We start from the raw sequence: 13,772 nt of genomic DNA on the forward strand, positions 1-13,772 counted from the left end.
ATACAGGGCAAAGGGGAAGGACCTGGTGCTAGTAAGACATTTAGACACAGCAATGATGAGCCACCACCGATACTTCCAGCATTCCAACAGTTAACCGTGAGATTATGAGAGTACTTTGATGATGATGATGACGAATAGCAAATTAACTGACTTTCCAAGAGACTTCCATGGTTTGACTTGATCCTGCAAACTTATACTCTTGATGGCTTGTACACAAAATTACATAGATACAGGGCATCTACAGCCAGACGTGTGGCCACTTTAAACTGGTCTTAACTGAAATACTATAATTTTCTTTACAATATAGAGAAACATTAAAATGTGGTCTGCATGAGAAGCAGGAGACAACACTGATAGACAGTGCCCAAAACATGGCACTGTCCCCCCACAGTCTACTCAGTTTACACACACTATCAATTATCAAGCTAATGGAAGCTATCAAGCTTTTTTTTAAATCCTTTTGACAGATTATAATTATGTACAAATATATCGTATATACACAGTATATATGCATTCAAACAAAACAAAACAAATAAAAATCAATCAATCGTGGAAATTAAAGGCTACATTTAAGATCATAAAAACAATGTGTATGTACAATGTAATTATAGATTGCTAAATGATACAGGTGACAAAGAAGGACCAACGCAAACATGTTTTTTTTTATCTTGCAGTGTAATCTGTATAACGCCTGAAGACACAGATCAATTGCAACAAAGCCAATTCAACTCTAAGAGCGTACAAATAGACTCCTATAGGTTCTATTTGCACACTCTCAGACACACTCAGGATATTTGCAGTGGAAGATGCAACTGAGCATGAGGGAAATGTGGAGCCACAAGAGGAGGTTTCTGGGTAAAGATTACAGTAAATGACAGCTAAAAGGTATGGAGGTTCCCCTCTGTGACTCATAACATAAGTCTTGCCCTTGTGTCACCTTGTCCCACCTGCTGCAGTGCAGCAGTTTACTCACCTCCACATGCTGGGGCACGGGCAGATGGACAGGAAGGGTGCAGAAAGGATTGGCAAAAGAAAAAGAAAGGTCAGGTTAAACAAACTGCTCCACTGTGTATTACAGTATTTCAACAGAAGTTGTGAAACTTAGACTGGCAGATCTCAAATGTTTTCATGTCAAGGACCGCCATACTGGTACAGCATGTATTTGGCCCTGGACCCCAATTTGAAAATATTTTGTGTCTGTCAGGGACACTCATAAGGAAAGATTTTGTGTCTGTCAGGGACACTCATAAGGAAAGATTTTGTGTCTGTCAGGGACACTCATAAGAAAGGATTTTTAATGATTTTTCAAGATAGCACTTATGTTTAAACTGTTCCTCATTTTGTTGGAGACCCCTCTGGAACCTTCTGGGAGTTTAAGAACTACTGAAACTTTACTTATTCAAGTTTAGGCCTAAGCTTGAATAAGGCACCAATTACACCAAATATCTTTGCCGAAAACCAGGGCTGTGGCCTGTGCGGATATTGCAAGTGCAAGTGGGACCCCAAATAATTGGCAAAACACTAAGATTCAAATGATAATATATATAAAAATATATTTAAAATGTAAAATGTAAAATGTGAGTGATACCGATAAATAGGGACTTAATGTTCGATTGAGCCAAGCTGGAACACAATCGATTGGTTCGTCATTAAACTCTGAAAATACATGCAGCCCACTCATCTGACCACAGCAGCCGGTCAGATCACCACCACCTCTCGGAGGTCTTCCAGTGGGCCCTGATCTAGAAGAGTTTGAGGAGCACTGCGTTAGACTCACCACAGTGCTGACTCATCTCAGTGCGAACGTATTCTCGGATCTCATCCTCCTGAATGCAGCATGAGAGAATGAGGGCAAGTAAGATCAGATATAGACGTGCTTCCTTTACCAATTGGATAACACATTCTATGGAGTCTATAATGCATTATTTAAACATACTTATAATGCATTGTAATCCGCTTATAATAATACTGTATAATTACACTTATGAGCACTAATAAATATTGATGTCAAGTCATTATAATATAAAGTCATATATACATTTTTCATAATTGGTAGACACTCACAGAGACTTTCTTCTGCAAGAATGTGTTGTGATAATTGGTATAAAATTGTGTATTTTGGAGTGCTGTTAACTACAATAATACAGTGTTAATAATAATGCATTATCCGTATGTTTGTAATGGATTATGGGCTTCAAATAACGTGTGTGTGTGTGTGTGTGTGTGTGTGTGTGTGTGTGTGTGTGTGTGCGCGTGCGCATGCGTGTGAAGTAAAATCCTCAGTGATACCCTGAAAGTGTACAATATGGACCCAAATGGAGCTGTTAAGTCAACACTGAGGGTTGTACTGCGTGCAGGTGTGTGTCTGTTGGCCAGGGGCCGGGAGGGAGCAGCGATGCACTGACCGTCATGCCTGGCTCTCCTCGGTCTCCCTTGGCTCCATCTGGACCCAGCTCTCCCTGGAACACAGACACACCACATATAGTCATATAGAGCGCTTACAGAAGAAAGAAAGAAACGCAGAGCAGTCCAGACTGAGAGCAGCAAGGTACGGTTCAGCAACAGAATACAAATTTGTGGTTTAATCAGCGGAACAGTTATGCAACAGTGAATTATGCTGATTAGAAAAATTGCAGTTGATCATGCTTTCCCCCTCAGGACCAGAATTTGGCTCTCTTGAAAATAATTTGAAATCTTTCTAAAATGACTAATCATATACGATCAGCGTTCTGAGCTGGAAAAATACACTGCACGCTTGAGCCACAGTCATATTAGCATATATAAAGTTGTCACGCCTCAGATGACAATAATAACGTAATTTCTGCCTCCCTGAAGAACACATTGTTCATGCATTTGGTCAGCGTGTGTCAAGTGCAGTCAGCACAATGTACATTATCAGGTGAGTGGCGGGTGGATTCACAGCAATTTTCTGGCCTCATTATAGCATCGCCGATCAAAAACAAATGACTGGAACTCATGCATTGTCAAAAGTCAAAAGATAACACAATAGAAAATAAAATGACACGAGGGAAATAAATCAGTGACAGAAAGTGTGGGGAGAAAGGAATTTTCTTCCTAAAATAAGTGTTAACTCTATATAGTGTTTGTTCAGCAACAGGGGCCACTCCATCTCTCCAGCTGTTTAGTAAACACTAAACAGATTTTTGAGCGGCATTAGCCCTCTTATGCCCAGTTTTCCGGGTTTGTGTGAACACAAACATTGGCTTGTGATTGGCTGATCACCCCATAGCAATGATTTGATTGGCTGAGCAAAGTATGTATTGAAGCTAAAAGTGATGGCAGAAAAGTGAAAACGGATCAGTGAGGACGAAAATTGTGATTGGCCAGAATGAGATGATGTATGATGATGTATGAGTATGATGATAAGAGCGCCCCTCACTTCACACAGGTGTGACTATTTATTATTTTAACAATTTTAACAGTTATCCAATCAGGAGAGATAATTCATAATTCATACTACAGGATAAACAGGTGCAACTAGAAATGATGACACCAAGAAATGAGCAGAGAGTTGAAACTGGCCTGGAACACTAGAAAAAGGAAGTTGAAAAGATGGGTACTCTGATCGTCTGAAATTGGCAATCCACTGGAAAGAGCTGGAAAGATGGGGATACCCCTGTTATTGAACGATCACTTCATAGCAATGATTTGATTACTATCAGAATACAGAGCTTTAGCCTTAATAAAAAAACAAACAAAACAAAACTATCACTTACCCTACCTTTAATGTAAAAAAATCACACCTGTGTGAAGTGAGGGGTGCTCTTATCATCATACATCATCTCATTCTGGCCATTAAGAATTGACATCTTCACTTTTCTATCCTCACTTTTTATCCTCAAGTCCTTTTATCCTCAAGTCCTCAAGGCTAATCCTCATGTCTGATGTCTCATGTGTGTCTGAGAAAATCTGTGTTTTTGTCCTAACATAAACACTAAATGCCGTTAACAATGAATGGAGAATTTACGTCATATGTAGACGAGCAAATCGGCTATTTTCGTCCTACACAAAAATGTAATTCCCATTAACAATGAAGCTGTTTCACGTCATGATAAACAGAGTGCCCCTCACTTCACACAGGTGTGATTTTCATTGTTAGTTTAATTTATTTAAATGTATTTAATTTATTTATTTATACTTTTATTGTAATAGTTATAGGCTCAGTGTGAATGTGCCTATAGGCTGCTCAACAGTGCCATCTTAGGTCACCCAGAGGTATTGCAGTTCATACCCCAAACAAACATACATGGGGACATAGACACGTAGGGACATACAAAGCCAGTCATTGGAGCAGTGTGCACCGCTCAAAAACAAAACAAAGCGTGACACTCACGTGCACTCCTCTCTCTCCTGGTATCCCAGGGATTCCCCGAGGGCCCACCATGGCAGGTCCAAGTGGTCCTCTCTCTCCCTGACACACAACAATCACATTGTTATATTATACATTGTTTTGATCCACAATTCAGTGCTACCATAACATTTAAATAGCATGGCTAACTGCCCTACAAATACATTGGAGATCAGTAGAAGCTATTAGAGTTACCACTCAAATACTATGCTCCTCTGAGCACAGATCTCCGCTGGTTTGTTAACCACGGCCCGCAACATTTTGGAAGTCAATCATAGTTAATCAGAATGGAATATGAAAAATCTTACTGACTGATCCTCGATCATAAGACTCTGTGTACCGATTTACAAAATCTGAGAGATGTTGGAAAAAAGGCAAAGGAAATCTTTCCAGGTAGAAATGGGCATTGCCTACAGTGGGAGTGCGTCGCGATACAAGGAATCCAGGGAAAAAATATTGATTGCACGACCTAAGGTTCAACAGTTATGGCCAAACAGGACCCATGGGACCCCACTTGGAGAAAAAAATCAATCTTCACTTTTTAATTAAATAATTGTTTACAAATTGACTACAATAATGCATTTTTGGAGCTGCCAGCCTGTCTGTCATGCATTTCTATGGTAAAGACGCTGCAGCGCTCCTTTTCCCAGCACCCGACCTCAATTAACTCTGCTGCTAGACATGATATTCAAAGTGCTCCCCGCTCATAAAACGCTTTATCTGCACAGACACGGCCCCTCATGTAGCTCCCAGCTTATTTGTTCATTTGAAAAGGATCCCCATTAGCTGATGCCGTGGCAATCTGTACTTCATAGTGCACTGAAAGCATCAATTAGCTTTGAGAGAAAGTCGATTAGCTTTGAGGACAAATACTAAAAAAGAACATTCGGTGGACATGTGAAAACTACAGTGTAGACTTCGTGGACTAAAACTATGACGAGAAATGTTGACAAAAACTAAATAAAAACTAAGCTATGATGACTAAATGATAGACTAAATATATTCACAATTTTGTCAGGGAGGGACTAGTGGAGAAGTGATCCAGTAGAACTAAAAGTAATTTTATGTTTGGTTGCGCTCCAGTGTGGTGCTCTGAAAAAAGCTGATCTACAAGCTCACATCAGCATGCAACCAAGTGTAAAATCAGGCCTTACGACACCATGGCCCACCAAAATACATTTTTGTCAACAAAATCAACTGTAGATTTAGTCGACTACAATCTTATGATATTTAGTCAACTAAAACTAGACTAAAACTAAAACATTTCAGATGACTAAAATATGACTAAAACTAAATTACATTATATTCAAAATTATTATATCAAAATCTGCTTTCAAAATCAACACTAGACCACTATGGATTATAGGAGAAAGCTCAAATCTGTCCATAGTACTGTATGTATTATGGGCTACCTTTTGGCCCTGCAGTCCCTCTGGGCCTTTACCACCACCTGGTCCCTGAGGGCCAGTCAGACCAGAAGCCCCATCCACTCCTCTGGGTCCAGGGGGGCCAGGTACACCAGGGGGGCCCTGGATAAAACAAGACAGGACATAACGTACAGTACAGTTGTAAAGCAATAAGAATACACACAATGTGTGCACCGCAGTCAGCTTAGAATGGATTCAATCAGTACAGTACAGTCACTGTTCATTTGAGGTTAAAAACTCACCCTTTCCCCCTTTTCTCCCTGAGTTCCTTTTCCCCCCAAAACGCCGTCAAAACCACGATCTCCCTAGACATAGAAGACATAGAAGGCTTTGATTTGAAACAGGAAAACAATTTGTGTTCTTCCATGGAGCCATCGCCATGATGTCACATGGTCATGGAATACATATCGTCGCTGTTAGCTGTAAACCTTGTATGTCTAAAACTATTACGTGTCAGGAAATGTAAAGAATAACCTGCGTTCCAATGGATCCAATGTAGTTATTATATCACATTCTTAAGAGACACTTAACCACTTTGACTTTAAACAATTTTCAAAAATAGAAAGAATAGATCTACAATGCTCACAAGGCGTTGCGTTGTGTGTTATCAGCTATTTTCGCTACTTTTGCACGATACTCTTGTGAGACGAAGTAGGGTATTGGAAACATGCAGCTACAAAGTTTCTGCCCGACAACAACAATTAAAAAAAGTCAAGTCAAGATTATGTGAAGAAACAACAGGTTAATCGTATGGCAGTGTCGTGTCGTGCAGTGAAAATAAAAAAAGGAAATTATAATTATATAGTTATTTATTATATCTAATGGTGTAATAATTATTAATTATAAACCTGTACATGTAATCACATAATAGGAAGACCATGCATGGTATTCATATACCTTGGAGCCGATCAGTCCTTCTTTCCCTGGGGCTCCAGGGGCCCCCGCAGGCCCAAGTTCTCCCTGCATAGCAGATATAGCATACGTGGCTCTCACTCCAATACACAACAAGCCATATGAACATTGCAATGTTATACTGTATTTAGACATGCGTTGTGGCCTGGCGGGTTCCCAACCATTTCTGGATCAGGGCCCACTTGATGAAAATCTCGAAGGTGGCGGCTGACATAGCCGTCCGGGCATGCCAGGCTGCTAATTCTGACTGACAGTGTGTCGCGGGTTTGATTCCCGATCACGTCAACCTTTGCTGCGTGTCATTCACGCCCACCCAACTGACCACTTAAGAATGGCTGCCGTGTTAGGATGGGTTGGCCACGTGCATGTTTATTTAAATAATGAATCAATTGATAATAATAACAGTACATTTTATTTGTAACACACGTATATATATTTGACATATATTTTGAAACACACAAAGGAACGCATGAATAAGTCCATCTTCTAGGCAAATGCCTCGTGAAAAAGAAAGGTTTTTAGTCCCCTTTTAAAAGCATTAAACAGACTGTGGCGCTCGCAGATGGTCAGGGAGCCGAGGAGCAGCTGAGCATATTAAAGGCTATGCAGACCCCTATGGTCTGCCATGGTGCGGAGGTTCAATCCGTTGTGTTCCGGCTAGGTTAATTAAAGTATAGTTTTAAGTTCCTATTCAATGAAAACTCATTTAATTTAATTAACGTTATGTTATCATTAGAATCCAGTGTTTTGCCACTTATTTGGGAGCGCACATGCAATACCCCCATAACCCACAGACTGGGAATCACACTGGTCTTTTCTTACCTGCTCTCCTTTCCTTCCTGGCAGGCCAGAGCGCCCATGAAGCCCACCATCACCCTGAACACAAACACATGTATTACTGTTCATATCCTTTGATTTCATTTTGTGTCTTTATTGTGTGTGTATATTTTGGTTGGCAAAAAGCAAACAACTTCTTTTTTATTGTACCCAGTGAATATAAACTCATATTATGCAACCAATGGGTCTCAATTACATGTAACGTCAGTCCGTCACGCCTCGTATATGGGTATTCCCAGACCTGTAGTTTCAGTGCGGGCGAGGTCGCTTCTCGCCCTCACGGCGTCTTACTGGTAGTACTTCTGTGATGTACAGTATATTGAATAAATTGTTTTATTTCTATCTTTTCAGTTATATATTACAGAAATAATTTATTTTTAAAGATATTTTTTTTTTGCGGCTTACGCCTTTTATTGATTTTTGAAGGGACAGACAGTAGGCTGACAGGAAACGGGAGAGAGATGGGGGGATGACATGCAGTAAAGGCCGTGTCGGGTCCGGGAGTCGAACCCGCGGCACACTGCGACTGGATTACCAGTCCGGTGCCCAGACCGTTACGCTACGGCCTGGGCCAATAATTTATTTTTAACGTGATCTAAAAGGTATAGGTAGAAGCTTATAGCTTATTAATGCCTATGCTTATATTTCATTTGTAATAATTGGGTTAGAACATTTCTGTACTATGTATAATCCTTGTTTAAATGTCTGTAGCCTACTGTGGTTGGGACTATTTGAGGCAGTTCTATTGATCAGTTTCCATGACACTTGATGATGCATGACTACCTGATTATTGATTGAGTGCACATGTTTGAACTTAACTCCTCCACTCTGGACTATATTTGGCTTGTGTAAGTGTTTACACTCTTCATGATATGAAGAAGGTGTTGTTATTGAACGCTCAACAAATAAACCACTGGTGTTTGCAGTGCGGTGTTGCAGACAGACTGATATTAAAAAATAACATGAGACTGAGAGCCTTTTTAACATCATCGTACTCCAACGGTGTATGCCAGGTACAAACCCAGGTACACACCCACAACAATACATTATCCCCTACGTGTGTCTCCTATTTCTCCTTTCTCCTCACCTTCTCTCCTTTGGCCCCGTTCGCTCCGCAAGCCCCCTTGGGTCCCCGGTCGCCCTGGAAACCCATGAGTTAGTCATTGGCAGAGTCATATGAACGAAGTCGTCACTCACAGAGCGATGACATGCTCCAAACCAGCAATTACCTATACATAGCATGGAATGGTCTTCTCATCTACCACTTAGCCCAATACACACATGCATAGAAATGAACACCAATGTTGTGCACACACCCACATATACACCACTGTATGACTCATTAATGGATGCGATTTGCTCAGTTGTTTCCTGGCCTTAACTGTGAGTAACTATCAGCAAGTGCAGAAGAACTGAATGCCAACATGTGTTGTTTTGTCATGTGTTGTGTGCTGTGGGTGTTTGTTTTGAACAGACCTGTGAAGACAAATATACCTTCGGGGACAATGCAGTTTATTATTATTACGTTTATTAACATTGCAGACAGAAAGGACCAAGCATACTGCATGAGGGCTGCAGGAGATAAGGGTAATTTGAAGAGTTCTGAACACCCCTGTGGATTCGGAGTGGGCTGATAACGCTTGGATTAGGCACTGCAACGTTTGATTAAAATCTATTGGCAGACACAAATTATCTACGAACAGAGACATTTGACTATTTCATCCCGGTAATTATGATTAATAAATGTCATACAGTTAAAGAGACATTTGACTATTTCCTCCCGGTAATTATGATTCATAAATGTCATACAGTTAAAGAGACATTTGACTATTTCATCCCGGTAATCCTGTCTGTGCTGTCCATCTCTACTATAAAACTATAAATAAAGCCCCAAACATATCTAAAACAAATACATTAAAAAAGAAAGAATATGTTGTATGAATGATATCAGCGTCTTGGAAGCAGGAAGCAGAGTTTGAAGGGTGCTTCTAGATTGAAACGAAACTTCAACGTGAAAGGAAACAGCCAGCACAAATACATCTACAATAGATCAATGATAGCAGTCCATTGATTAAGAAGATGATGCACATGGGCCATGGTGGTCTTCTTCAGCACTCAAACCAAACACAACCAACTATTTTATAATGAGAAGACGTGAAGTACAACATAGGACATGAAGGCTTCCATTATAAATAAAAGGAATGGTACTGTATCTCAAATTCTCAATATACACCATACATAACGTACAGTATAGTTCATCAGGAACCCAGTAGGAGATCATGGATGTGTACAAAAACATCCATTGTGCATACAATATCTGTATCGTTCATATTCAAAGTCCCTACAGGTAGTTCTTCCACCATTTTCTGTATCTGATAAACATACAGTATGGAGAGATCGATTTAATCACTAAAGCAATGCCAGCCAGGCAGCCACTATTGGGTGCCTGGCTCTCTTTGTGAAACTTGGGTACCATGTAAACAAACTAATGATGGGAATGACAGGGTGTTCCAGCATTTTTAGCAGTGGTGGTACACACTGGTACTGTATTTAAGTACAATTTTGAGGTATTTGTACTTTACTAGACAATTTCCAATTTCCTACTCCACTACATCTCAGATCCAAATATTGTACTAATTTACTCCACTACATTTATTTGAAAACTTTAGTTACTAGTTACAGTACTTTGAATATTTTGATTATTATTACTAAACATAATGTTAACGATTTCAGCCCAATATACATTTTGGCCATTTGAAAATAGCTGATCTACAAGCTCACAATGATGCGATCCATTGTGAGCGATGCGATGCATTGTGAGCTTGTAGATCTGTTATTAATTATTTGAAACTACTAAGTATTTTTGGTACTTTAAGTACATTTTGATGCCTGTACATGTTGAATTCCAGACTTTTACTTATTTCTATATTGCAGTATTGATGGTTTTACTTTAAATAAGTAAAAAAAAAAAAAACTTTTCCACCACAGAGTCTCACTGGCTGCACCTTCCAGTTTCTACTTCAAAGCATGCACGTGGGCTCAGCCCATAACCTGCAGTATGCTGCTGTGTGCACATGGTACTAATTAGGGACCCAACATTAAATGAACTCAACTGAAAATATACTATAGAAAAAGCACAGCTGCACTCACTCGCACAGACATGCACACATTTGCACTAATGGAACCATTGCATGCATTTGTGCACACAATTAACCACTTAAAGGAGTAGTTCAACCAAAATATGACTTATTTTCTATCAATTACACACTCCATGAAGCCATGGAATTCATGGAATATTGTTTGTCTTTGTCTCATTCCTAAACCAATAATTTGATAGGACTCAAAGAGTCTCCTACTGACTGCATAACCCACGTTCCACACTATTTAATCCATTGTCTTCCCCTGCGTCATGCGTTTAATTCGCCGTTTTTTTAACTGATGGAACCACTTCATTACGGAGCTTTGTGTGTCTCTGGCTTCGCACGCGCACGCGCACACGCACACGCACACGCACACGCACACACTTTTGGGTGTGACAGTACAGTACAGTGACAGTACAGTACAGTAGACCCACACGGTAAATCTGTCATTTCTCAATCGTTTCGGACGCGGGCGGCTCACCGGAACCGGTCCGCCCCCCCTGGGCGCGTTCCTGTGGGTCTGGAAGTTCCGGGGACCCCCCAGGGACGCCCACGCGGAGTTGCACCACTTACTTCACATGGGTGTGATTTTTAATAATTAAAAAGAAATAGCGGATTTGTCGCGGACCTGGTGACGAGGCCGTCGCGTTATGATGACGTAACTGGAAATCGACCCGTGCACTGGGCTGCAAGGGATTCTGGGAAAATGAGTTCAACGCAAGTGAACGGTGCTTTTGACTGGGTCCCTACTGAGCCCCTACAGCTTGTTGTTCTTCCACATCACCACGGTGGATTATTTTTCGGTTCGACAACAATCTATGGGACTATTTTCAGGGCGCAAATACTTCGGCGTATGCTCCAATGGTAATTAAACAATCCCGGCAGCCTCGGTATATGTCATCTTTTAATATAAAGCCATAAGTGTTAACAGATGCGACAAAAACCTACTACTCCTTTAAAGATGGAGTGCCACAATTTTTGTATTTTTCCAGCTTTTCATGTGTCTATGGGGTGACAGTACTTCATTAGACACCCTGGAGTCATTTTTATGTCCAATGGTGTAATAACTTTGTATTTAGGGTTTCTTCCTGGAGGCTGAACCCTTGACGGTCAAACGGGCCAATGAAGTAAACACGGATAGTGTGACGTAAAAATATTGCACGCACACACGCACCTCCCCCTCTATACATATTTTTTAAATACGACAACCTCTGTGGGCGGAGCTGCCTGCCACATACACACGTGTGAACTGAACACAACCAGTTTGCTTTTGCTGCTCTGTGTCTAACAGTCATTTCACACATTACCAGTTCACAGCAGAGCAGACTGTTTTTCGTTAGATTGGAATCAAGTAAATGTTCACGTCGGGTCCTCAGGATTAATCAAGGAAAACCACAACAAACCAGTCTTATAGCCTACCTGCTCTGCTGTATAGTTGCTCATGCTCTTCTCAAGGAGTAGGTTGTTTCTTTTATAATCACAGTGGTCGGGCTTTGATACAGAGTGTAGTGTCACAGTGTGCATTCTTGTTGGCTGTTGTAGTCAATATGTATGTAGGTCCTAATACTTATACGAGGCTGTAAAGTCAAGAATTAGAAGTATGTTGTGTCGCGCTGGAAGTCATGTTGCCATGTCTGGCTATTACAAGCGACTTGGGCTTGTTTTCATATAAGTAACTTTCAGGGGAGATGTGGTTGACTTGACCAATGGTTCATGTGAAGGACCCTCAGATTAATATGTTGTTAAAAGGATTGGTGTTTTTGAAACGTTTTCATAAATATTCACAGCAATTTCTGTGACCTATTTTTGTGGACCTGGCCGCTTGTTTCTTTAAATCTGGCGACTTTTGCTGAAACTCAATGCAGTCAGATAAAGGACAGTTTTAATGCCAGGGTGCTTAGCTGGAGGAAATCAATAGCCTACAATATATTGTAGGCTAAATTATCTATCAAACTAATTGTTTCTGCTGTTAAACTATGATCGAATTGGATGATGAGCTGAGCTGATTGCGACAATAGGGTCAATATAATTGGAGGAAAAAAATAAATGATTATAAAAAATCAGAAAAAACAGATCTGATATGGTATGGATGCGTGGTATTATTATGCCTATACATGGATGGTGGCAGTATAAGTGCACATTGGTGCCTATACGATATCTCAGAAATTTGGGAAGTGTTCACTTCTAACATTCACAAAAACATGAGTTTTTACAGACACCAATTTGCCATTAAGTAAACAAAAGGGCAGAGCCATGGGCTGTCCTTTTATAAGGAGGGGGAGGGACTAGGACAAGTGGGTGGTCTTAAAGGAGGAGGCGGAGGGACTGGATTAGGTGGGTGGTGCTATGGTTAAACTCACGCATACCTAATGAACTGGTGGGTGTGTCCACATAAAAGCATCATTTTAACAAATACTGTACACTTTTTTGAAAAAATTATACCTCATATACACCTAAATACACCTGATGATCATGTTTAAGTGTGGAAAAAAATCACGGCACTCCATCTTTAAGTGCAAAAATAGCTGATGTACTGTAAACGCACTTACGCACGTACACTGGCTATTCTTCAAAAACGAAAAGAAAATCTACAATTTTTTTAAATGTTGACTTATTTATGTAGAAAATATTTTCCCCAAATAGGGAAATCATGTGGCTAAAATACCTTGGCTCCTCGAAATCCATTCACGCCAATCTCTCCCGTCTCGCCTCTAAGTCCTGGCAGGCCATCTTTCCCGGGTAAGCCCTGAGAGAAGAGGCAAGGAGACAGTCATCCTGCAGGGGTCCTTTCATTGGAAGAGATTACATCTGACAGAGAACATAAGTAACCTGTCTATCATTATGGATTTGGCTGAGAGGAGGAATCTTGTGCAGAAAACAACTCACCGATTCACCAGGTACTCCATGTTGGCCTGCCTCTCCCTGCAGGCAAAACAACACAAACCTCTGTTAACTAGGCCAATGTAATTATTGTCTACACGAGTCTGCTGCTAGGGTTAATTGACAATATTCACAGGGTGGCCATTTTGTCATCACTTCATACCCAAGTATGAAGCAAGAGCAAAACATCAACTGTGTGAATAATAT

At 40.5% G+C, this 13,772-nt stretch overlaps 1 protein-coding gene across 1 annotated transcript in view; it reads right to left on the reverse strand.

The window, feature by feature from the left end:
- Window positions 1–829: 829 nt before the first annotated feature.
- Window positions 830–13,772, reverse strand: part of col7a1 (collagen, type VII, alpha 1) — a 138,856-nt gene continuing 125,913 nt past the window's right edge. The window contains exons 105-115 of the mRNA XM_083772305.1: window positions 13,572–13,607; window positions 13,351–13,431; window positions 8,633–8,686; window positions 7,531–7,584; window positions 6,694–6,756; window positions 6,039–6,101; window positions 5,782–5,898; window positions 4,355–4,432; window positions 2,406–2,459; window positions 1,778–1,826; window positions 830–982 (exon numbers count right to left, since the gene is read on the reverse strand). Coding sequence (XP_083628431.1) covers window positions 966–982; window positions 1,778–1,826; window positions 2,406–2,459; window positions 4,355–4,432; window positions 5,782–5,898; window positions 6,039–6,101; window positions 6,694–6,756; window positions 7,531–7,584; window positions 8,633–8,686; window positions 13,351–13,431; window positions 13,572–13,607 — 666 coding nt within the window. The 3' untranslated portion in view covers window positions 830–965. The remainder of the gene's footprint in view (window positions 983–1,777; window positions 1,827–2,405; window positions 2,460–4,354; window positions 4,433–5,781; window positions 5,899–6,038; window positions 6,102–6,693; window positions 6,757–7,530; window positions 7,585–8,632; window positions 8,687–13,350; window positions 13,432–13,571; window positions 13,608–13,772) is intronic.

This window comes from Protomyctophum parallelum, assembly GCF_964188405.1.
Source record: "Protomyctophum parallelum genome assembly, chromosome: 8".
Classification (NCBI taxonomy): Eukaryota; Metazoa; Chordata; class Actinopteri; order Myctophiformes; family Myctophidae; genus Protomyctophum; species Protomyctophum parallelum.